The sequence below is a fragment of the Quercus suber genome, unplaced genomic scaffold, assembly GCF_002906115.3.
Source record: "Quercus suber isolate HL8 unplaced genomic scaffold, Cork oak 2.0 scaffold_539, whole genome shotgun sequence".
In the NCBI taxonomy this organism is placed as follows: Eukaryota; Viridiplantae; Streptophyta; class Magnoliopsida; order Fagales; family Fagaceae; genus Quercus; species Quercus suber.
The window spans coordinates 282,367-307,808 of record NW_027069987.1 but is presented as its reverse complement, the minus strand read 5'-3'; the positions used below and the strand labels follow the sequence as shown (position 1 = coordinate 307,808).

Genomic DNA, 25,442 nt, shown 5'->3' with positions numbered 1-25,442 from the left:
TGTCAAGCCCGCAAATGGTGAAAATCCTAAGTAAACCCCACACATGTTTTTTCAAAATAAGGTCAAATACAAAAAAAAAAAATAGTAGGCGAATGCATGCCCCTAAACTAGACCGATTAGCTATCTATGGAATCTCTTCTATCAACCTTTAAACTGTCACAACAAAAATTCACAATACTCTTAATTTATTTACCACACCAGATGTGAACAATTAAAACAAATTTAAAATTATGGATTGCGGTAGGTAGAACCAATCGTGAGGTGGAAGACAAATTAGAAGATTTCGTGATCCTAACTTTATTGCTATCTTATTAAGCTATTAATCCAACTAACAGTCCTATTACAAATACTGTAAAATCACCAACTTCTTTGCATCTTACACAAAAATACAAGAATGGTGTGAAAAGTTCAGTGAAACTCGTGTTTTTGACAGACTTTTCCCTCCAACAATTAAGAAATTAAATATTGTCATTATCTTCCACGTATGTATGATTATTATTCCAAAATATTACACAATAATTAAGAAAATAATTAGTATATATATATATATAAATATTTAGAATAAGACAATAACAATAATTAAGAAAGAAAGATACGTGGGACATATCATATCATAAGAATCTTTGGTCACACTTTGCTGGTTTGTTTGACCAATGAATGACCATTTATGTTGGGATTATGGAATAGTGTACTAACTCAGAAGCAACAAAACATCTTCAATTTCAACAAAAAGACAGAGTTAGAGTTTGAGTTTGAGTTAAATAGAGCTAAACATTATTCACAGTTGAGTTCAGAACTCAAAAAAAAAAAAAAAAAAACACACTTTGAAAATGGCAGAAATCAAAGCCGATACTGCGACACACCATAAAAAAAAAAAAAAAAATACACACTTTGAAAATGGCAGAAATCAAAGCCGATACTGCGACACACCAGAAGCAGCTCCCAGTTACTGTATCGGAATCCGATATATCGGAGCAAAAGCCCCAGAAACCAAAGCGTGTCGCTTCCCTCGACGACTTTCGAGGCCTCACTGTTGCGGTACGTATATTCTTCATTCATATATATACCATTAACTTAAGGGCTTAATTACTTATTGTACTTCTTTCTTCTTCATTTTTTATGTTGAAATTTAATTCTCTGCCTCATTAATTTTCGCTACATGTACTTTTTTTTGGTTTGAATATTTAATATTTTAGCACCTATTTGTTACTTTAAAAAAAATTACTTTTTATTTTGATAAAAAAGACAGTTTATTTATTACTTCTTTTTCTAGTTCGAAAATTTAAAAAATAAAATAAAATAAAATAAAATCATTAATGATATTGGGTATTGCTTTTTCTTTTTCTTTTTCTTTTTTTAATTTCATTCTAAAATAATGATATTTAAAAATATAAAAATTTTGCTATTACATTTAATGTTTATTGTGCCACGTTGAGTAGATAGCAAAAGATTACTTTATACTCATTCTCTTTATGAGCAACGCTAGAGAGAGATTTTATTTCTTTTGTCCCTCTACAAATTGTTATGGCAATAATTTGTGATGGACGTGCAACCTTGCGTTTGCATTAATTCTTCACTAGCACTATTTATATTAAGCATAAGTTTGATTCTCCAAAAAAAAAAAAAAAAAACTTAAACATAAATTACGATGAAAGATTTGTGTGTCTTGATTTATTTTTTTTCTTTTTATTGCGTCTTTTGGTGTTGGGTTTATTGATGAAAAGTGAAAAAGTGGTCTTAAAATATAGTACTTTATCCATACATAAAAAATAAAAATAAAGTAAACTAATCTACTTTATGTAAGGCGACATAACATTTTTTTACAAGGATATTGATTCATTATTTAGTTTTTGGAAAACCATAAAAGTAATAAAAGAAATTGAAGTTCTACTTTTGAAAAGATTGGAGACAATAGAAAAAGAAAAAAGAAAAAAAAAGACATCAATTATTTATTGGAATAATTCAATTCATAGCAAGTGCATATAATTCATTTGGGGTGCTGTATATGTGCCATACCAACCATGTCATGTTATACTTTTGTACTTATTGAGTTTTAATTGTTAAATGTAAAATCTTACTTTAATGATTTAATCAATTACATATTGTATATTTTTTGGACGGTTCATGAAGTCTAATAAAGGATTGGTTAAAACAGTATACATTGAATTGTAATTTCTATTTTTTCTTAAGCTTGCATTGTATGTCATGTGCATTGTAGTTGATGATTTTGGTCGATGATGCTGGAGGAGAATGGCCTATGATTGGGCACGCACCATGGAATGGTTGCAATCTTGCTGATTTTGTGATGCCTTTCTTTTTGTTCATTGTTGGAATGGCCATTGCACTTTCTCTCAAGGTTGGTTTATATACTGTTTCCATCCAACTTAAGAAGAAGATTACATGAAATGGTTATTGGTATGCATTCATTCTTGTATCTTCTTTTGTCCAGAGAATACCAAACCGGCTTTCAGCCATAAAAAAGGTGCTTCTTAGGACATTGAAGCTTCTCTTTTGGGGTCTCCTACTGCAAGGTCAGTTTTTTTTTTGGTCTCATTTTTATATCTACTCAGCTTAACACCCCCCCCTCTTTTTTTTAATATAGCATTACTGTCAAATTTGGAGAGAGTATATAATAAATAATGATGACTGATTTGAAGGAAAGGTTTATCTGCAACTTTTTACTGTTCCTTTCCAATTTCAATTAGTTAAAACTTATTCATCAAAGTAAACACTTATAACATACAAGCATCACCATTTTCTGAGAGAGTTTTTCCAGAAAAGTAAACCAAGCTGCACAAAATATGTTATGTTCTCAAATTTCAAATCTTTAACCTAGTCATTGCATGATTCATTGGACATACACAAAGCACTCCCAGAGCTGATGTCATCGCTTGCTAAGTGTGCATGTGTACACCAACCCTCATTCATCTAGCAAACCACAATGTAATTTTTAATAGACACAGGAAAAGATAGTACTTAAGATAAAATGAGCAATACTGTGATCAAAATATCTTCTTTTATGCTGAAAACTTGACACATTATCTGTAGTGCATTCCTGGGAAAAGAAATTAAGAAAGAACAAAAATTAGGCTCTGGACCTTCTTTGATGTTAACTTGGCTTCATTATGTTATGAAGGAGGTTATTCTCATGCTCCTGACAAACTAACATATGGTGTTGACATGAAAAAGATAAGTGGTGCGGCATTCTGCAGGTAATATTGATGTTAGCTACCAACCTTAGTTGTATGGGGAATGAATCCATGCAGTAATTCTTTCATTATTTCTAGAGAATTGCTCTTGCATATTTGGTGGTTGCACTGGTGGAAATCTTTTCAAGAGGTGCACAAGCCAAGGATCTTGCGTCCAACTGGTTCTCTGTATTCAAGTTGTACTTCTGGCATTGGTAATTTTGTGAAACTGCGCTTGATTTTATAAATGTGATGAAACTTTACTATGCTTGTATAAAACACTTTGTCTCTTATAAATTTTCAGGCTGATGGGAGCATCTGTTCTTGTTATTTACTTGTCTGCAATTTATGGGACATATGTTCCTGATTGGCACTTCACTGTCCAAAGTAACAATGGTACTGTCCAGTTAACAGTAAGTCTCAGATTCCTTTTCTCCCTTTTTTTTTCAAAAAAAAAAAATTAAGAACTTCTATGTAGATATATTGCTATTATCTTTGGTACATGGTTGGAGATGTCATGATAGACCTAATAGTTTTTGTTCAGCTACTGGCTGATAATAGTCTTTGGCATGAAATAATTAACTCGAGAGCATTTGGGTATGGAGAAATTGAAAATTTGAATTCCTTAATCTGCATAACTCAGCATCACTAAATTTGGAAAAGGCATAAGGTCTTGTCACAATTAGCATCAGTTTTGGTGAAGGGTGCATGTCTTTTTCAGTGACACACTTGTTCCATTAATGATTCAACTTTATGAAATAGAATAGCTACCAGGGTTTCTATTGACATGTATATTCTGTTCATTTAAGGTTGCCTGTGGCATGAGAGGAAAACTGGACCCTCCTTGTAACGCAGTAGGATATGTTGACAGAAAAGTGCTAGGACTAAACCACATGTATCAGCATCCAGCATGGAAGAGAGCTAAGGTGTGTATCTGTTTTTTTTTTTTTTTTTTTTTTTTTTACCTCATATCAGTTTATGAATTTGATTTTTTTTTTTTTTTTTTTTAATTTTTATTTTTTACCTCATATCATTTTATGAATTTTGAGTTCACTAGCTTATAGACAGTGTCATTTTAAAATTTTAATCATTCTAATTTTGAAGTGATTCAGGCTTGTACTGAGAATTCCCCATATGAGGGGCCTTTCCGAAATGGTGCTCCTTCATGGTGCTATGCCCCTTTTGAACCTGAAGGAATTTTGAGGTCTGTTAACATCATAACTCCTTCATGTCATTTAAAATGAACCAGTAAACCAAATGCCTCTTGTCTAGATCTAATCAGTGTTTAACCAGTTCTGGCTCTTGTTGAACTAAACAATGGAAATCATATGGCTTTGCCTTTGGGATTATTAAAAATCAATGGATATCACATAAGGAATTTTCAGGCACATTCGCTCCATTAGCACAGCAAAACTATCACTTTGGTCTTTCTAATTAATTTTCAGTTATTCCAGAAGTAGCGTGTGAATGGCAATACTAAGAACTACTTCAATATAAAATAAGTTGGAGAAGACAGCGACCTATTTTTAAGAAGGCTGCCCTGACTCTAAGAGGCAGGCTTTCCCTCTCAGTCGTTTGATTGGAGCAATTTATTGTTATTTTTACACCTGCAGGTTCTTATTTTTAAGCATGAACCTCATGAATGCTCCAATCCTGTGGCTATGATGGGAATCTTATGATGAATGTGCCCCACTATCAATGTAGTATTTGTAAATCTTGAGAATTTACTTTGACCCTTTTCTATTTATGGATGTTTATCTAATTGCAGCTCAATATCTGCTATTCTCTCCACCATCATTGGAGTGCATTTCGGACATGTTCTTGTACATTTTAAGGTGGGGTCTATGAATTCTTGTGATTTATGCCTAACTTATATGTAATATGATCTCTCTTCACTTAATTTTATCAATTATTACAGGGTCATCCAGCTAGACTGAAGCATTGGGTTACGATGGGTTTTGCTCTCCTCATTTCAGGAATTATCCTTCATTTCACTCAGGGTATGAACTGAATGTTCAATATATGCAAATTATCTGTTATCTCCTTGCTTTCTAATGCTTTTCCCCAATGCAGCAATTCCTTTGAATAAACAGTTGTACACATTAAGCTATGTTTGTGTAACATCTGGAGCAGCAGCTTTGGTCTTTTCAGCTTTATACATTATGGTATGCTTATTTTTTTTCCACAGTGGATTTTTTTTTTTTTTTCCATATCAATAGGGTCATTCAGCTTTATACATTATGGTATGCTTATTTTTTTTCCACAGTGGATTTTTTTTTTTTTTTCCATATCAATAGGGTCATTATTGATCTTTTGAGTATATCCAATGTTGTTGGAATTAAGGCTTGGTTGAGCTGCTCTCAGTTGAGTATCTATTTGTTGGGAATGTAAGGTTCAGTGACCATACGTCAAGTTTAATATAATCCTATACCATACCAGGTTGATATTTTGGGTTTGAGGTACCTGTTTTTACCATTGGAATGGATTGGCATGAATGCTATGTTTGTCTACGTTATGGCGGCTGAAGGCATCTTTGCAGGATTCATTAATGGGTGGTATTACGATGACCCTCACAATACACTGGTACATCATCTTAAAATGCTTTTACCTTTTTACCTCAACATGTCCTGTACAGCCCCTTACTATGTTCAAATAAGAGCCACTGAAAATGATATTAGCTCCCTTCTTCCACTACCAAAGGAAGGGAAACATCCCTGTTCTCTCTAATCTACAAATATTTGTGAGGTGTTCAAAATTTAAAGTTTCATAGTTTCTCTATTCAAAATTTAAAGTATCATAGTGTGTTCTTTAGCAAGAGAATCTTTTATAATTTTTTCTATGCTGGACTGATCTCAAATTTGCAGCATGTTTCTAGATTTCACAGAAGTTTCTGCGTGTAAAGAATGTGTTAGCAGTTTTTGCTCATTAGGTTGCAGTTTTTTTTGTCCATTTTACAGAATTGCATATATTTTTCCTGTCAAATATGCACAACTTGTCAAGCTTTGGAACATGTTAGCTCGTTCCAAAACTTGCCAAAACTCCAATGAGGAGGCACTTTTCATTTCCCTTTATCGCATTAATGACTTTTTTTTTTCCTTTTCTTTTTAATATTCAATGCCATAAACTTATATCTCACTTCCCTGCACATGCATATAATCCTCATATTGGTGGATTCAACCTAATGTATTTTACTGGTCTTGCTTATAGAAACCTGGATAATTTTCTATGAGGTCTGCACCTTGTTTGGCAAATCTGAGCAATCAACCTATACAGTTTTAAAAAACAAAAACCCTCTACCAAACTTTAATCATCGTCTTACTCCTCATCATTTCTTCTTTAATAATCTTTTACTTTATTAGTGTTCTTAATATTTTGCTGTTAAACTGTGACAGGTATATTGGATTCAGAAGCACATTTTTGTTAAGGTTTGGCATTCCAAGAGAGTAGGCATTCTACTCTATGTCATCTTTGCAGAGATACTATTCTGGGGTATCATATCAGGAATTTTGCATCTACTGGGCATATACTGGAAGCTTTAAATTCTATCGGTATCATGGTAGCTAATCTCCACTGTGCTGAACTTAGGCTGCTTGTTCTTGCCTTGATTTCTTGTAATTTTTTATGCCAGTTTGTTGCGGGCTAGGTAATCAGCCCCTTTATACTGTATTGCCCTGTATATATTCTTCTGGAATTGCAAGCAAACTAGCTCATTGGTCATTATATTGTGTTTCCTGTTATTTATCTTTTTAATTTTTTGTCCAAACATTTGGAGATCATTATGAATAAATTGAAAAAGCAAAAACGGAATTGTTATATTTGTTTCTAGTATTCAGTTGCAAATTTGGATAATGTTGAGTTTTGACAGTGTTCATCTTCAACATTAGAACATTAGAACACTAGAACTAGAAGATTCTTCTCTGGTTTTGATTTTATCCTCAACACTCCTCTCGCAATGATTATATTATGCATCCAGTATAGGTATTATCCCTTTCACAGTGTGCTATTGCATAAGCTAGGTGCATAAAATACCTTCTCAATTTCACAAGCAACAAAAAGATTTTAAATTATTTTTTATTCATTTATTTAATAGTTATAGTAATGGGGAGGATGAATTTGAACTTTTTGGAAACATAAAGAAATATCAATTGAGCTACAAGGCACTCAACATAAGTTTTAAATTCTCAAAGATTTAATTTTTGAAAGCCAAAACTTTTGTAACCCTAATGCCACGCTATACCTAATAAGGTTTTAAATACTATTCCACATCACTCAAGATTTTAACACCAATAAATGTGTCTTTGGGATAAGATTATAAGCCAACTTTTAGTTTTTTAGTTTTTATGTATAATTTTTTAAAACCTCAATTTTTCTTATTTTTTCTCACTTTTCAAAGTACAAGTATATTTTAGCACATTTTTAGCAAAAATATGCAAGAGATCTACTTAAAGGCTATTATTATCATTATTCATTGATATATATATATATATATATTAAAGGAAGTTATTATTTATTTATATGATACAACTGAATGGCATCTCATTTATTTTTATAGAGAGAGAAGATGCATTGAGACATGTGTCCTTTACAATGAATGCTTAAATACAAAAAGAATGATGATTATCTATTCTTTTTTGACTATATAGTATGGTAAATGTTAAGGAGCAAAAAAGACCCAAAAAAAAAAAGTTTAGAAAAAAGACAACAAACGATACTTGTAAAGCTGAAAAAATAAGATAAAATTATAAAAAAGACAAAAAAAAATGTCAAAAAATTTTCAAAAAAGTTGTTGATAAGCACCTTGTAGTGCTCGTTAACACAACCCATATAGTATATACTGCACATTCTCATATATTTAGATGTTCTAGTACCTTGTTTAATACATATGCCATACATTAAAAAAAAAAAAAAAAAAAGGTACATCATAATGTATTGGTATGGAGAATTTCCATTCTAATAGGCAAATTATACAAATTTATATATACAACTTTTTTTACAACAAATTTTATAATTGTTGAGGTGATTTTGGTAGTCACAATTGTCATTTTTACAATTGTCATTTTTACACGTACTACTCTTTCTCCATCACTCGCAATTGATTACTTTAACAATGATTAAAAAAATTGGGAATGTATCATTTTTGGATTGTTAATGTCCTAGTAAAAGTGCTTAAGCCAAAATAAATAAATAAATAAGTGTGTGTGTATATATATATATATAGGGCTTGAAACTCAATCGTTTGACACACGGCCCATTACCATGAACCTATCAAGAAGGCCCAAACCTATTTCTTCACGGCCCAAAAAAAGCCCTAAAAATTAAAGAAAAAGAAAAAACAAGGAAAATAAAGAAGCAAGCTGCCTCTTTATTCTATTTCTTTGGGAACAAGTAGAGCGAAAGCTGTGAAAGGAAAGTGAAATCCTTAGCTCTCTCTCTCTTTCTCTCTCTCTCTCTCTGAGTCTCTGTGAAAAGATATAATAAATAGTTCCAATGGCAACAGCGATGGCCGAAGATTCGAGCTTCGAGGACGATCAGCTCGCCGCCATGTCCACCGACGACGTCGTTCGTGCCTCTCGTCTCCTCGACACCGAGATCCGCATCCTCAAGGTCCTCTCTCTCTCTCTCTCTCTCTCTCTCTCTCTTTCTGGCTAGGGTTTCTTCAGCAGTACCATGAAAACTAAATTAAGCTTATAGATCCGTTTGTTTTCGTAATCGTTTATTTATTTTATACTTATGAAAAACAAAGTTCCAGTTTTTATATTTGTTTTGATTTTAATGTAAAGCTCGCTTTTTTAATTTTAAAAAAAAAATTGTGAATTTTTTTAATTTATTTTAGTGCTGGATTGTGTTTTTAATTGATTAATATTATTTTTGATTGGAAAGCTGTGGGGTTTCTGTGAATTTGTGATTTAAAACTATTTGTGTGTGTGGTTGAAGGATGAGTTGCAAAGAACGAATTTGGATTTGGATTCGTACAAGGAGAAGATAAAGGAGAATCAGGAGAAGATAAAGCTTAATAAGCAGTTGCCTTACTTGGTTGGCAACATTGTTGAGGTAAATTTATTTAATTTTCTGGCAACTTGGGGTTTTTTTTTATGTTAAGTGCTATGTGTGAGTGAGTACGTGAAGAATTTATTTGATTGATTGATTACATTTGGAAATACTAGTTTTGATACCATAGGGTTGTGTAGTTTGGGGTTTTTATTGTGTGGATGTCAAATAGAGGATATATGCTTCAACACCCACATTTGGGATCTGGGTTTTTTATTTTTATTTTTTTTTGGGGGGGGGGGGGGGGGGGGGTGGGGTGGTGTTAAATGTTAGACTGAGGTAGAGTCAATGAGTTGTAGCTCAAACGGGGCATTTGATCACGGGTTCAAGACACGTGTAGTGTGTGTGTGTAACTTGTTAATGATAAAAAAACAATTGAAAGACCGTGGTAGATAACTCAATGGTCACAGCCTGGCCCATCTTCCTACCATGATAATACCTAGTGTGGGCAGCATCAATTGTTTTCGGACAATGAAGCTTACCATCCTTCATGGAAAGGGAATCTCCTAATATACGTGCAATGCACATGAAAATAAATGATAAAAGGCTTTTTTTTTTTTAACCTAACAAGCTCAGGTTGAAAATGTTTCTCGTTTGTCTTATCTGAATATGCCTCCAAATCTTGTAATTTTTTTTTTTGGAAATAAAATGATAGCCAAATCCTGTATTTGGTGGAGCTTTTCTCCGTACATGAAAATTTGGCTGTGGTGTCTGTCTTCTGTAGTACTAGCCAAATCAAGGAAACCCAGAAGCAATGTATGATTTTGTTATTCACCTTGATATAAATGAATTAGTGTGTTTCAATGTCTTTAGGAAGTATTTTAGTAAGTTATCCTTCATTGTAAGTTGGCTTATGCTTTATGGTGTGAAGTTTTTCATGTGCTTGGAGTCCATCGGGTAATGCTGAAGACAGTTAAATCTCTTCTTTTTGCTTGGGAGAATTGGTTTGGGAAGCAGCAGTCAACTATCTGGAATATGATACCAGGTTGTCTACTGTGGCTAGTTTGGCAGGAACGAAATAAACATATCTTTGAAGATAATGAGAGATCTTTTGATATTTTAAAACATCTTCTTTTTGGTACATTATTTCAGTGGGCTCGTATTTGGGGTCTTACACAATGTATTTCAATTTCTGCTTTTTACAATTTGTTAGCTGTTAGCTTTAGCGCTTGAGCCTTTTGTATTTTCTTCATGTCCAGAGTGTTCATCATCATGAACATGATGTTCATTTTTTCAATGAAAGTTCTATTACCTATCAATAAAAAAAGTTATTCTCCTCTTCCTTGCAATCATGTATCTCTTTTGTACCCACAACCACGATTTGGACACCCAGTTCCTTTAAGGTAATACATCAAATGTATATTGATCTTATTATGAAATGTTTCTTTTTCGTGATAGGGTGTACTTACATCTCCTGAAAGTAGAGGTTAATCTAACCATGTCATTTTTTAATTGTCTAGAAGATAAATTTTGATGGGCTTGTGCTTTGAGCCTGTTTTATGATTTAATGTGGTTATCCCATGCTTAATCTGCGAGGGACACAGTTGAATTGGGTTTCTTTGGGTTTTTTACTTGGTTATCATAGTTGATGTTCTGGTAAAATTGGACTCTAATTGCAAGTTTGTATACTTGTAGATTTTGGAAATGAACCCAGAAGATGAGGCCGAGGAGGATGGTGCAAACATTGATCTTGACTCGCAAAGGAAGGGAAAATGTGTTGTGTTGAAAACATCTACTCGCCAGGTAAGACAGCATACATATTATTCTACACTCATTCTTCTGTTTTACTGACAAATTCAATCAAAATTCAGAATCTTGTTTAATTTGAATTGAACTATTAATTCCCTTTTTCCCCCTGTTATACTGTATTAAAAACCTTTTTTTTTTTATGATTTAATGTGGTTATCCCATGATTAATCTGTGAGGGACACTGTCGAATTAGGTTTCTTTGGGGTTTTTACTTGGTTATCATACAATATGTATGTCCAGTTCATGGAGGTTGCATGAATATCTGGAACAAATAGTTCTCTTAACAAGTCCTAAGACTCTTTTTCGTTGTTCCAAACCTTGGTGCCATTCTACTTGTTGTGCCTGTGCCTTATAATCTCCTTGGCTGCACCTGTCAAACGATAATAATCATTTTTTTTACTTTGACTGCAGACTATCTTTCTTCCTGTTGTTGGGCTTGTTGATCCTGATAAGCTAAAGCCCGGTGATCTGGTTGGAGTGAACAAAGATAGTTACTTGATCTTGGATACACTGCCATCTGAGTATGATTCTCGAGTGAAGGCCATGGAGGTTGATGAAAAACCAACTGAAGATTACAATGACATTGGAGGGCTGGAGAAACAGGCAAGTTTCTGACTCTTTGTTCTCTTTAGGAGAATTCTTCCTTGGTTACTTTTATTTGTCAAATTTTGGTACCTTAAACCCTAATTATGTTTTTTATTTATTTCCACAGATCCAAGAATTAGTTGAGGCCATTGTTTTGCCAATGACACATAAGGAGCGATTTCAGAAATTAGGTATTCGTCCACCCAAGGGAGTGCTCTTGTATGGACCTCCTGGGACGGGGAAAACTTTAATGGCACGTGCTTGTGCAGCACAAACAAATGCCACTTTTCTGAAGCTAGCAGGCCCACAACTTGTCCAGGTATGACATACTTTGTTATGGTTGATTCCTAATGGTTATTAGTATTGGAAATTTCTGAAAATTACTCACCAATCAAACATAATAATCTTTGAAATTCCTGTAAATTATTCCTGTAAATTATTTCCTTTTATGGCTTTTGACTTGCGTTATAAATCTGATTTACATATGCTGACACCTGACATTTATTCCCTATAGGCCTCTAATGCTCATATTCCCTCTTAATCGATTTTTGTCAAGTTATGGATTGTTAAACTTGTTTTTATTGTCAGAAAGTAATACAAGTGATAGTTTTCTAGTGGATATGTTCATCCATCTTATACTATATCTGATTTTATAAAGCAGTAAGTTAGATGATGTTTGTAATTTGTATGTACTAAATAACTGGGTCCATGTGAAGTAATTGAACTTGGTTTTTTGTAGATGTTCATTGGAGATGGAGCAAAACTTGTTCGTGATGCCTTTCAGCTTGCAAAAGAGAAGTCACCCTGCATCATTTTCATAGATGAGATCGATGCAATTGGCACAAAGCGATTTGATAGGTATGCTATGCCTTATTTCAGGATATGTCAGTTTTATAGATGTACATCTACATGATCTTGTTTACAAACCTTTAGTGTTCTTGGTTTGGGTTTGGAAGAAGTTAATTCATTAATAGCTTTCCTGATTTAAATCCTTTCCAATTGACTACAGTGAAGTGAGTGGAGATAGGGAGGTGCAGAGGACTATGTTGGAATTGCTCAATCAGCTTGATGGTTTTAGTAGTGATGACCGGATTAAGGTTAGAGAAGCACTTTAAAGTTGTTGGATTCTGTTTTAGGCTAGTTTTTTGGTTCGTTAATTTTTTGGCATGAAGATGGTAGCTTAAACTTAATCCTCTTTGTGGGAGTAAATCCTGGACTGCCATGTTCTTATTTTGGTGCCATTAATGAGAATTAAGAGGAATGTGGCACTGCATGTAATGATATTTGTATCTATTCTGGACCATATAAGTGACCACCTTCAATTCTTTGGAAAATCATAGGTGATAGCAGCAACTAATCGTGCTGACATCCTGGACCCTGCTCTTATGCGTTCTGGTCGATTGGATCGTAAAATTGAGTTTCCACATCCCAGTGAAGAAGCAAGAGCTCGCATCTTGCAGGTGAGTCCTTTGGGGGAGTACTGTCTTTGATGACTGGTTTTATCTTTGTTATGTGCCAGACTCTTATTGAAACCTTTTCCTTGATATATTAGATCCACTCAAGGAAGATGAATGTTCACCCAGATGTAAATTTTGAAGAATTGGCCCGTTCCACTGATGATTTCAATGGGGCACAACTAAAAGCTGTTTGTGTGGAAGCAGGCATGCTAGCTCTTCGCCGCGATGCTACTGAGGTGAGCATTCTCCAGGATTTCTGCAACTTGTCTAAAATCTGACAAATATTTTTAATTTGGGCTTTGCATGAGAACAAATACTGATCACAGTGTTGGTTTTGTCAATTTCAGGTGAACCACGAGGACTTTAATGAAGGTATCATTCAGGTACAGGCAAAGAAGAAATCAAGCTTGAATTATTACGCCTAGATTCTGTTCAATTTCACGGTTCAGATCATGCAAAGGCTGTACTTCAGAAATGGTATTATGCGCCTTAAATTTCAACGAAGTCAAGCTGAGTTTACGACTTGATCACAGAAGTAAAACCTCTGTATTGTGTAATCTTGCGTACTAAACCATAAATCATTAATTTAGTCAAGCTTAGTTTCTTTTGCTCTTTCCTACATACGGATTGCAGATGTGAAGACTGTACATTCTTGTCTTGTGTTTTGGGATAAAGATTATTCCCCTTTTAAGATTCTACCCCTTTAAGAGCATTCTCATCAACACTTTCAAATGCTATAAATGCTAAATTTTAGCATCAAAAGATCAAAAAAAGGTACTCCATCAAAGCTCTTAAATCATATTAATTTTGCTATCCAACTACAGTGGGCTGCTAGAGAACTATCTCTAGCACCCCATTGTAGCAAGATTGTAAAAAAAAAAAAAATATATATATATATATATTTGTTTAATAAAACACGTTTCACTTTCCTCTCACACGCTTCCCTTTTCGCCCCTGTCTCCTCTTGTTTTCTCTCGTTTTTTTTTTTTTTCTGGTTCTCTCTTTCTCCCACACCTACGCCTTTGCCTCTTCTCCTTTTTTTATTTTTATTTTTATTTTTTAGTTTCTTTGTTTTGCCTTAACCTAAGTCACTCTTCCCTTCCCTTAACCCATGCTGCCAAACCCATTTGTATTCTTTGTTCTCTCTTCATGGGTCTGCGTGAATCAAAGGAGTTGTGAGCGTGGATTGAAGGGTGGATCAAAGCGTGGGTTTGATTGTTCGTGGGTCAGAGCGGGGATTGAAGGAGTCGTGGTTTGATTTGGTTGATTTGGTTTTTACGTTTTTTTTGGCTATGGGTTGTGGTCTAGGGTTGAGATCGGGGTAGTGGGTTTTGGTTGGGGTTGAGAATATGGTGGGTGGATGGTGGTGGGTTAGAAGCAAAGTGAAAAGTCAGAGCCAATGATAGAGATCAACGGTCTAAAATTCACGTACCCGAGAATCGACAGTCATCCTCCACCGAGTTCCACTCCTTTAATCGAAGATTTCTCTCTCTCTCTCTCTCTCTCTCTCTCTCTCTCTCTCTCTCTCTTTACTCTGGTGATCGTTGCCTCCTTGTTGGATCCAATGGCGCTGGTTCGTTCTATTGTTTCTTCTTTCATAATTTGTTTTTTCGTTAATATTATTCTTTGTTTGGTTTCCCAGAAAATGGAGGGAAAGAAAAATCAAAATTGGAAATTGAGATATTAATGTATTGATTTTTGGGTTCAATTATAATGGGGTTTGTTCAATTTTTGTTCTTTTTCACATTCAAAGTTTCCTTGAATCTTTGTTTACTTGCCGAGAAAATGGAGGAAAGGGGTGGTGGAGGAGAGGATTGGCTAGTAGCTATAGATTTTTGTGTAGTTGTTTTATTATTATTTTAATGAGTAGTTTATATTATTTAAATGAAATGGTAAAAAATATAAAAGTTTTGATGTTTGATGTATCTTAAAGTGGGATGATATAATAAATAAAGTAGGTTTTTGAAGCATTAAATGCTAAAAATTTTAGAATTCTTGATGGGAATGCTCTAAGAATTTGTAGCTTATATTATCATAAGAAAATTAAGGACGGCAATTGGCTCATGCCTTGACATTGACAACCATTGTGATTTTTTTTTTTTTTTTTTTTTTGAGGTAAAGACGACCATTGTGCTAACTGATAAGGTCTCTTCTTATAGGGCTGTCAATGGGATGGGTTGGGTTTGTGCCCAACCCGAACTTGACTGGAAAACTTCATGTGGATAAAAACGTAACTTGAAATTGACCAGGGTGACTTGTCGGATTTGCCGGTTTGGATCTCGTTGGATGTCGGGTTGTATTGGGTCAGTTTCAGGTTTTATCGTCAGGGTTGAGATTTGGCTAGATACATGGAGATTTGGCCTAGATTTCGTTAGATAATGATGAGATTTCGCTAGATCTAGACTACATCTCAACAAGATCTTGCTAGATTTGGTTCGGAATGCTTGAAAAATCACCGAAAGAATTGGTGTATTCAAGCATGTTAGGAATCATGGGGGGTGATTTTGTCCACATGATGTTATGGCTTGGTATAAACAATTTATAGATGCTCTGATTTTATCACTTCCTTTACATAGACAAGCTCATCCACTTATTTTGAGTGAAGGAGTATATTTATAATATTAAGATGTTTTCAAGCAGGAATTAGAAAAGCAATGAAGTGAAATTTGTTAACATGTTATTTTAGTTAAGAACCTAAGATTGATAAAGGCAGATTAATTAATGCAACGACATAAGATTAGGAAATAAACATTGCATGTCTAATGTCTGCCATTTCTTCAGTCCATTCGGCTAAGGTGTACTTCCCAAAGGGGGACAAACCACGCAACGTGAGTTAGGCGTGAGACGGTGTGCTAACAGTGCCTCTCAAGAGTAAAGGTTCTACCAATTTTATCATCCCCTTATATTATGATATAATTAAAGAGAGAGGTTTAGAAACCTTACCTGCACTCCAAGCAGTTGTCAATTATGTGACCAAATCTGTAAGAGATACTGCATTATCTTTGAATGTTAAATATACCTTTCAAAAACGGTTTGCACATTTTCTTAAATCATTACAACTTGACTGTCATGATCAAACTTCTCAGGCTCTACTTACTATCTGATTGGGTTTTGAAAGATGAGACATGCAACCAACCCACCGGGTCGGGTTTAGGAAGGTCAGGACCCGCATCTGACTGCCGGAGCAGTTGGATCGGGTGGCAGCGGGTTGGCTACGGGTGGGTTGGACACCCCATTGCTAACACATGCAGACATGCAAAGAAACATGTTCATGACACATACACGATAAAATTCATGAAGGAATAATCTGTCCGTAGGATCAATATTATTTTCCCCAAAAGCACTGGTATGATTCCTTAGCAAGGGGTGAACCTGAACCTATATGCTTTTCGAATATTATTCTCTCTAAAACTCCAGTGGGAATTTCTGTGTTCCATTATAGGCACAACCACTATCAAGTTTTAACTCCCGACATATTTCAAGTTCCAAAGTAACACGTTTTTTCAAGGATGAGCCGGGAAGACCAGATTGAGCCGCCGCCCAGTTAAAAGATTGGGTTATCACCTATCAGACCAGCAGCCAGAGAAAAAGTCAGCTAAATCCTGAAGATTGATTAGCCCAAATGTTATCCTAAACTGAAGAACCAAATGCTTGCTCAGTTTAGGCAGAAAGTATATTATACATTAGACATATATAGTATGCCTCTTACAGCATTTCAGTCCCAAACAGCCATGGCCCATGAATTCTACGTACTGTGAGAGGCATGTTGCATCAGTGCACCCTCTATATATATCCGATGCATTATACATATATATTATAATTATTGTAGTTTGTCGGTGAAAGCACTTTATATTCGTGGGTTGAAAAAAAAAGAAGAGAGAGAGAGATCTTGGTTATGCTATCTTTCTTATCGTTGATTCTTTGGGCAAATGGATAAGTTCCGAATATCCACAAACGTGTTCACCTTATCAAACTGCGCACTCAGAAGCTCGTGTATAATTCAGATACATAGCATCAGATTCGTTTATTGGGGTTATGACTGATAGGTAAGTACACCAAAGTTGATTTGGCCGACAGAGCCAGAGGTTCACAATTTGATGCTGAAGGACTTATTGCAATGTGTGCTTATGCTATATTACCTCTGGACCAAGAATGGCAATGCATGATCCAAACCCATTATTTCGCTCAAACCAGACCACCATAAGTACTACTCTTAACACTACCTCTGGACTAGGAATGTCAATTCATTCACCCCAAAAGTTTGCTCCACAGAAAGATGAAACGCCGATGGAGGTATGCGATCTCCAAATCCAACATGGGATTCAGAACATGGATTTCCTTAAACCATTGGCATTGTGAAGTGTGGATATAAGAGCATTTGCATCAGGTTTCTTCAAACTATTCTATTTTACCATCTCAAAACCTACTTTATCATTTATACCATACCATTTTACATCACTCTCAACTTTTATTTTCCTATTCTACTCATTAAAATAATATATCTACCCAATAAAATATATTTTTTCATTTTTTTGTTTTTTCCCAATTTTCTCCTCCCACGCGTATACATCTTCCAGACTTTTCTTTACTTTTCACCTTCTTCCAGACTCCTCCACACACGCTTCCATTGCTCACAAGCTCCCTCAACCTCTAGCACCACGCCTCCACTGCCCAATCACCACCACCGCACCTCCACCATGCCCACCATGCTATCACTGCCCACCAGAACAAAAACCCAGACACTGCCGATCAACCCTAATCACAATAGGGGGGAAAAAAAAAAACCAAATCAACTCCGATCAAAACCCAGACACCGCCACCATTGCTGCCGCTAGATCAACGTTTCCTCCATCGTTGATCAACTCATCATCGGCGGGAATCATACTTGAGTTTTGCAAAAAAATTTGCAATACTTGAGTTTTGCAATCCCAAATGCTGAGCACTTTAGGGCTTAAAATGCCAAATTCTACTTACATATGGCATTTGCAGTCCTCACTGTTGATGCTCTAAAATAATTATAATCCACGTTTTATTTTTTTAGTTTATTCTTTTTGAATAATAACATGCACCGACTATCTTTTATCTCAATAAACTATTCCATTGATTAGAAGGTTAATGGGCAAATTCAGTGTATCAAGGAGGAAGAATAGGCCATCTTTTTTTAAATGATTACCTGATGGACAATATTACTTGGTGGACAATCCGCTACTATTGCTGACTTACACCCTATGTGTTGATTCAGGAGTGAGGATTGCTTTTATTTATTTATTTATTTAAATTTAATGCTTGGAGGAGAGGGGATTTAAATTTTGGACTCCATTAAAAATACTAGGAGTGCTTGGCAAGAGTGAAGATTGCCCTTGATTATTCATAATTCAAGTCACAAATGGGGCAAATCCCACAATCAGATCCCCCCTCCGTCCTGCCAACTGCAAGAAGACGTCTTTAATCTTTAGATAGATCAACATCCTAATCTAGGTTTCACCCGAGCATGATCAGTGATTGTACAAAATGTATTAGATTTTCTTATTTTTCCAAATATCTCAAAACAGACAATCGCTTGTGAGCCTGCAAGATAGAGGAATCAATCTGGACAAGTTTGTTTCTTGTTTTAATAATGGCATTGCTTGCGCAAATTTATCAGCAACATGAAATAAGAAAACACATGCATGGTCACAGTCTGAACTTCATACTCATCTTACCTTTTGAGGGAAATCTCTAATAGACAAGTCCGTAGTGTTTTTCTCTACGACAACCTAAGAGAAGAATAGCGGTCCTGTGGTCTGGTCTATATAATCAAGAAGGCAGCTGCCCAATATGGATATGCTTTTATTGGTCTTCCTCCTTCCCCTGACCAAACCACCACAACCATCTAATAGCGTATATGGGCAATCTATATGATTGTCAGACTCAGATCATGCCCCTCTCAAGCAGACTACAAATGGGAAACAAGATACACCTGTACGTGCATGCGAGCATGTGTGAAGAGAGAAGGAGAGGGGTAGAATGAACTGCTTAAGGAATAGAATAAATCAGTGGGCACAAAAGGCACCACATTGAACACCACATGCACACACAAAGGCATCTTGAACAAAACACACATTTTATATTTTTATTCCTCAACTGAGATATGTATATAAATCCTCTAACATCATCACCACCACCAGAAGAACATGTAGTAATAGAACAAAACTCAAAAACCAATACTCTTATATTAAACTATACCCTTATCTTCCACAGGTTCCAAAAGAAAGAGGAAAATATAAATACTGATAAATAACTTAGAACTAAATCTAAAGGAAGATCACCATGTAAATGTTTAACACTTGATTTCCTTCAGTCCATATGCAAAGTAGATAAAGGTTGGATCAGTTGCGCCTTCCTTGTAGTAGGCAAACACCAAACCACCATCATCATGCATGCTTTCCCCCACAAAACTGCCACAAGAGAAACTCAACTAATCAATATGGTTTACCAGAAAAACGAAAGAGCCATTAGTACAAATATGAATGCTATCAATGATAGAGAAAAGCAAGCACATACAATTGGAGGTCACTGAGCTTTGAGAGGAGGAACTTGGTTGCTCCCTCAATGTGCTTCTTAAACAACTCTTGCTTGTCTGCCTCCAGTTTGGGTGTCAGATTCTTGATGTACCTCTTCATGAATGTGACAAACTGCTTCTTGTCAAAAGCAGGTTGTTCCTGAAAATAATATGAAACCACTTGTTTTAAATCCTAAGTGAGAAGATTGGTAAGATAATAGCTACTAAAAGCAGTGAGTTTTCTCACCTGAAGCCTAAAGGTGTCAACAATGTCGACAACCTTGACAGCTTGGTCATCAACACCTTCATCCTCACCTCCACCTTCTGCAGAAGGGTTAGCCCCAATGTCTACATCAACTGCTCCTTGAACAACCCACTGCCAGATAGCAAATGATATATGAAAGTTAGATCATTTTATTGCAGTGCATATAATTGTTTTTTTTTCAGAACCATAGGCACAAAACACAAACTAATAGTAGGAGAAGTTCAAGCTCTCAATCTCCTCAGAAGCACAAACACTAATACAATACCAACAATTATGGACAACATCAATCATAGAAGCAGCAGATAAGAAAGTTCCAACCTTTCCTTCCACTTCCCACAGCATCCCATTTTCAATTTCCTTGTATGGGAATGAGTCCGAGAGAAGCTCATCACCTGAAATTACATCAACAAAAGTTTATTGGCACAAAATTTTGATAGTTCAAAAATAAATTCCTTCCACAATACAAAGGCCCAAATTAGTTCCAACCTTTCCTTCCACTTCCCACAGCATCCCATTTTCAATTTCCTTGTATGGGAATGAGTCCGAGAGAAGCTCATCACCTGAAATTACATCAACAAAAGTTTATTGGCACAAAATTTTGATAGTTCAAAAATAAATTCCTTCCACAATACAAAGGCCCAAATGTTTACAACAATATTATTAAAGTCTAATAGTATTGCCGCAAATATCTTAAGAAACCAAAACCACATTAATATTAATTACATAGGAAAGTTAGCAACCACATAAAAGAAACTACAACCATATAATCCACAATCCAAATATAAGCCATATAACTTAGCTCACAATCCTGCAATCTTTCTAAAGCAAGAAGCGTAAAGCTCAACTATGAGAAAAAGCAACCCATACTCGCTGTAGTTTTCAGGAACTTCTCCTTAGTAAAGTAGCTTGAAACAAACAATGAATAACCATTATAGATACTCAACAAACTCTAGTACACCACCTATTATCCGAGACTCCGAAAAGCCTTATTTAAAGCAAACCCCCAACATCCACATAGGTTACAAAACCCAGTACTGAGTAAATTCTAAAAGGGAAGAACACAAGCCAAATAATTTTGAACCCAATATGTTGTGTCTCAATTTTATAAAATTAGAAGCTCAACCCAGTTAATATGATACATCACATATGTATAAAGCCCCAACTAATAAGGAAAAGAAATCAAAATTGCAATTTGTTTCTTTCCCGTCAATTTTCTCAGCAGCCAAACAGAGCAGAGAAAACCACTTTAGCCCCCAAATTTTTATCACACTATATAAAATAAAAAAATTAAAAAATAATTAAAAAAAATTAAAAAAAAAATATGATTAAAAAAACCTAAATCTATTAGTAGATCTGATTGGTTGAATTTCCCAAACCTTAAAACTAACCTTTATTTTCACGGACAATTCGTTAGTTCCGTTAAATTAGCTCAACAAATTTATATATAAAATAATTGAAGAAGATATTTTTTTTATAAAAAAAAATCCAGGAAACAAATAAAATAAAATAAAAATATGACAGGAAATTGCTTTACTAAAAATATCCTAGAAACCATAAAATTAAATAAAAATAAAAATAAAAACATAAAAATAAAAGACTATAATAGAAGAAATAAATTTTTTATTATTATTTAACCCAAAAGAAATTTTATTTAAAAAAAAAACCCGCAAATTTCACGTCCAAGCAATCAACAGAGAAATTTCAAACTTTTTCCAATAAAAAATAACACAGAACAGATTATAATCGTATAATCGTAGATATCAAAATTAACACACACAGAGAATTCCACGTCGAAGCAAGCAAAAAATAAAATTCGAATATTTCTACCAAATAAAGAAACTTAAGCTGAAACAAATTTAACCAAAACAAACCCTAGGAACCATCAGAAACAGAAAGATTATAAATTTATAATTCAAAAACCAAAAAAAAAAAACCAAAAACCCAAAAAAAAAATTAAATTGAGAGAGAGAGAGAGAGAGAGAGAGATTTACCAGTGAGAAGATCCTGATAAACTAGCATGGTTGTGGCTTTTTGAGCTTAGAGGAATTGAAATTTGAATGAGAATTGAAGGAAAAAAGAGAGAGAGGTTTTTGAATTCACAGAGAATTTGAGATCGTGAGAGCGTGAGACAGTTTCGGAGCTGAAAGGTGGTGCGAGTATTTGCCTATTTATATAGAGGCACATAGGTGAAATTACCAGATTAGGTTCAACTTTTTTTTTAATTCCCGTGGTATCCTCTATTACTACGGAGACCGAGTAGGAGTAGAACTCAAACACTTCTTGAGACTTTGAGAGACTTCCGTATTTGGAAGAGAAAATGTCGTATTTTAGTTTTTACTTTCTTTTAAAAATAATAATAATAAATCATTAGTTTAGTTTTTTTTTTTTTTTTTAATTTGATGTTATTTCTTCACAAAATTTTTTTACAAAAAATTTTATGTGGCAAGTTGTTACTGACTATCATTGGTAAAAAAAAAAGAGTAATTCTAATAATAAGTTCAAATTAGAACTAATAACAACTTACCACGAAAGTCAAATTACCAAATTGGATTCAACTTGAGATGAGTGTTAGAGAAAATAACTACACTTGGGTCGTCCAATGGTTTCTTCTTAAAAAACAAAAATGTAGTTTTTACTTTCAATTGTTGATTTAGTCTTTACTTTTTTTAAATAAATACTTTTGATTTTATTACGGCCAAGTTTTACTAGTAATCTTGATTATTCGTTATCACACCAAAGCAATTCACTGTACACATACTGCCATGTGGGCTGAAATCATATTTTGAAAACATAATTTCAATTAAAATTGTGAAATTATGTTTACGGAATGTACAATAAAAAGTATGTAACAAGATTTAGCATCTACATGACTTGTAAACACAACATTATGAGGTACTTAATTTGTAATTAACTCAAAATAAATAAGTCCATAATATGTGTCATGATAAGTTGATTCATTTTGACATAACTCTTTTAATCCATATAATAAATAATAAATATTATTCTTATTTAACATAAATTTAAATGTAATGCATATAATTATTTGTAACTTGAAATCAAACAAAAATTATAGGACCACAAAAAACACAACTTTTGCCATAAGGCCACAACTTTCCATGTAATTGAGTGATGAGAAAAAAAAATGATGAGTTTATGTAAAAGTAACAGTCAATAAGTCACACTCTATCACATAAGATAGTTATATTCGTATTTTATATGGCATTAGAGTTACACTAAAACTAAAATTTTAAAGGGTATATAAAATACATTTTAATTTAATTTTTTTCACCAAAATTTATGGGACCGCAATTCGAGTGGGTGGTAAAATACCAAAAAAGTTTTTTCCTTTTTTAGTTTTTAGTTCCGTCAAAAATAAATAGGTATTGCCGTATTGGTTTGTTGATTTCTTTTGAAATTCTATTCCTCTTTAATGATTAGAGAGTCCGAGTTAAATTTGACAGAGAGATCTGATCAGTAAAAACCGCCAGTAAATCTATCATCTACGTAAATTTGGGCAATTCAGAAGTGATGCTTCAAGCTTGAGTTATCCTTTTAAGAATTATCTCCTGCATCATCAATGTATATATATATCACTATATTATATAAGATGTTTTACAATATTCCAAAAAAAAAAAAAGTCTTAGAATATTTTATGTGGTGTGGATCTACTAATTATTCAATACATATATTTAAGCATAAGATCCCTTTTCGTTTTTTTAGTTAGATAATTGTGATTGTATCATTTTCATTTTGATTAATATATAAATCATTGCCAAAAGTTTTATTGGCACCTCTTGAGGTTTCAAATAGAAACATCCAAAATTCAAATTTTTCCACCCCTATTATTGATGTATCAACAAAATTTATTAAAGTTTCTAAGACTTATTATGAATAAAAATCATGAATTATAAGATTGAGTTGAGTTGGAATTGGTAGGAGTGTTCACCAAACCACATAAACCGCATAAATCGCAAAAACCGCATCAAAACCGTTTGTAAAATGGCATAATCACACTGCACCGCAAGTAATAATGCACTGCACCGCATGGTGCAGTGCGGTTTTATAATAAGAAAACCGCACAAACTGCACCGCACCCTCTCTATATTATAATATATTTAATTTTTTTTAATATTAAATATATTATTAATAGTTTAATAACCCTGGTTTTCAAAAAAAAAAAAAATAGTTTGATAACTCTAGCAAGTGTTGACTAGGAAAGTCAGCAAAAAGAAAAACTAGCTCAATAGTTTAAAACTTGGACCAAAACAAAGGAAAAAAATAGTTTTGGGCTAGGTAGAAAAGCCTAAAATTTGAAAAATATACCAACTTCAAATCATTCAAACCGCATTTTATATACTGCACCGCATATGTGACCGCAAAAATGAGATGTGATGTGGTTATGGTTTTGGCTAAATTTTGAACCACATTGCACCGCACAAATAATCGCAAAAATAAAGTGCAGTGCAGTTATGGTTTTAGCTAAACAAAAAATGGTCTAAAACTGCACCGCACCATACCGCGAGCACCCTAGAATTAGGAATGATGGATTACTATCAAGGGACTCTTTCAATCAGTCCCACAGACTAATTATTGGATATGCAAATTTTATAATTGCTCTAGTGTGAATGCATTTTTTATTAAATAATTCAATAGTTGATGGTGAAAGAGTTGAAACGTTAGCTTAATGTATTTTCACCATTTTTTTCCTTTTTTTTTTTAACCTAACAATAGTGTTTAAGCTTTTATAATTTCCCACATACTAACCGCCATCTTACCGAGAATGAATAATGTCCAAGGAGGAGATTTTGGTCTTGTGTATAACTAAGATTAATTCTGTATTTGTATTTTCATATATGCATACTAAATGATGATCCTCCTTTTCATATGCTAGATTTTCCCATTTTATGATTGCATTTGCAGGAAACCTCTTCAGCAGGATTGACTGACAGGTCGAGAGGAACCAAACCCGCCAAGTGTACCAAGAAAGTAGATACTTGCGGAGATGTGTTGACAGTGCAGAGTGGTGGTGATATGGTCGGAAGGACTAAGAATATATTTTTGTCTTTCGGTTTGTATTCCAACAGTTTGTGTTGAATTCCATTCATGTACTTTTTTTTCTAGATACATCCTCATGTACTTTAATTTACTAGGTAATTAATAGAAAAAAAATCCCATTTAATCTTTTATTTATTTATTTATACACAATTGATAAAATAATTATGTGATCAAAGAGTTCTAAACACCCACATTAACAATATCAGAGTTCCAACATAAAAATTTAATACTAAGACAGCTTATATACCTTAAAAATAACAAAAATTCTAAGACCACATAATACAACCACAACTCTTGATACAACTATCTATGTGACGGACTATGAATGATAGATAAAAAATGATATGTTTATGTAAAAGTAATTTGCAGCTAATCGTCACGTAGAATAATTGTGATAAAAATTATGACTTTTCATGTGTTCTTAGAATTATTCTAAAAATAAGCCTAGTTTGTTCTATACTCCAGAATTACCACCTGATAACTTCCTGGAATAATAAGTTATATTCCTATTGCAAAAAGATGAGAGACTCGAAGCCGCTGTAGGGCATGCATGC

General features: G+C 34.0%; 3 protein-coding genes across 4 annotated transcripts; 2 read left to right on the top strand and 1 right to left on the bottom strand.

The window, feature by feature from the left end:
- The first annotated feature begins 865 nt into the window (after nucleotides 1-865).
- On the top strand, nucleotides 866-7,013 carry LOC112030945 (uncharacterized). Its single transcript, XM_065764068.1, is given in 14 exon segments — nucleotides 866-1,038; nucleotides 2,219-2,356; nucleotides 2,450-2,531; nucleotides 3,137-3,187; nucleotides 3,190-3,212; nucleotides 3,288-3,403; nucleotides 3,493-3,601; nucleotides 3,998-4,114; nucleotides 4,301-4,392; nucleotides 4,957-5,023; nucleotides 5,107-5,188; nucleotides 5,262-5,353; nucleotides 5,628-5,771; nucleotides 6,581-7,013. Coding segments are annotated over 14 exon segments (1,401 nt in total). The 5' UTR covers nucleotides 866-897; the 3' UTR covers nucleotides 6,728-7,013.
- A 1,549-nt stretch (nucleotides 7,014-8,562) lies between these two features.
- LOC112030926 (26S proteasome regulatory subunit 6A homolog) lies at nucleotides 8,563-13,723 on the top strand. Its single transcript, XM_024063595.2, has 10 exons — nucleotides 8,563-8,792; nucleotides 9,123-9,239; nucleotides 10,872-10,979; nucleotides 11,397-11,588; nucleotides 11,698-11,889; nucleotides 12,310-12,428; nucleotides 12,580-12,667; nucleotides 12,911-13,030; nucleotides 13,123-13,263; nucleotides 13,375-13,723. The coding sequence occupies exons 1-10, from the start codon at nucleotides 8,676-8,678 to the stop codon at nucleotides 13,450-13,452; spliced, it is 1,272 nt and encodes a 423-aa protein (XP_023919363.1). The 5' UTR covers nucleotides 8,563-8,675; the 3' UTR covers nucleotides 13,453-13,723.
- A 5,390-nt stretch (nucleotides 13,724-19,113) lies between these two features.
- On the bottom strand, nucleotides 19,114-21,993 carry LOC111995164 (translationally-controlled tumor protein homolog). 2 transcript variants are annotated; one of them, XM_065764064.1, is made up of 5 exons: nucleotides 21,825-21,993; nucleotides 20,320-20,393; nucleotides 19,816-19,944; nucleotides 19,571-19,728; nucleotides 19,114-19,464 (listed from the first exon to the last, which is right to left on the bottom strand). In XM_065764064.1, exons 1-5 carry the CDS (start codon nucleotides 21,850-21,852, stop codon nucleotides 19,347-19,349), a joined length of 507 nt encoding a protein of 168 aa, XP_065620136.1. In that variant the 5' UTR covers nucleotides 21,853-21,993; the 3' UTR covers nucleotides 19,114-19,346. The 2 variants fall into 2 exon arrangements, with proteins under 2 accessions (XP_065620136.1, XP_023882841.2); XM_024027073.2 differs by lacking the exons at nucleotides 20,320-20,393; nucleotides 21,825-21,993 and adding an exon at nucleotides 20,152-20,281.
- Between the last annotated feature and the right edge of the window lie 3,449 nt (nucleotides 21,994-25,442).

Excerpts from the sequence above, each read along its gene's own strand:
- LOC111995164 (XM_065764064.1), bottom strand. The coding sequence starts at position 21,852 with ATGCTAGTTTATCAGGATCTTCTCACTG. Across the intron at positions 20,394-21,824 it reads TTATCAGGATCTTCTCACTG|GTGATGAGCTTCTCTCGGAC; the intron begins GTAAATCTCTCT and ends ATGTAATTTCAG. Across the intron at positions 19,465-19,570 it reads AAGCTCAGTGACCTCCAATT|TTTTGTGGGGGAAAGCATGC; the intron begins GTATGTGCTTGC and ends CTCTTGTGGCAG.
- LOC112030926 (XM_024063595.2), top strand. The coding sequence starts at position 8,676 with ATGGCAACAGCGATGGCCGAAGATTCGAGCTTCGAGGACGATCAGCTC. Across the intron at positions 10,980-11,396 it reads TGAAAACATCTACTCGCCAG|ACTATCTTTCTTCCTGTTGT; the intron begins GTAAGACAGCAT and ends CTTTGACTGCAG. Across the intron at positions 12,429-12,579 it reads GGCACAAAGCGATTTGATAG|TGAAGTGAGTGGAGATAGGG; the intron begins GTATGCTATGCC and ends AATTGACTACAG.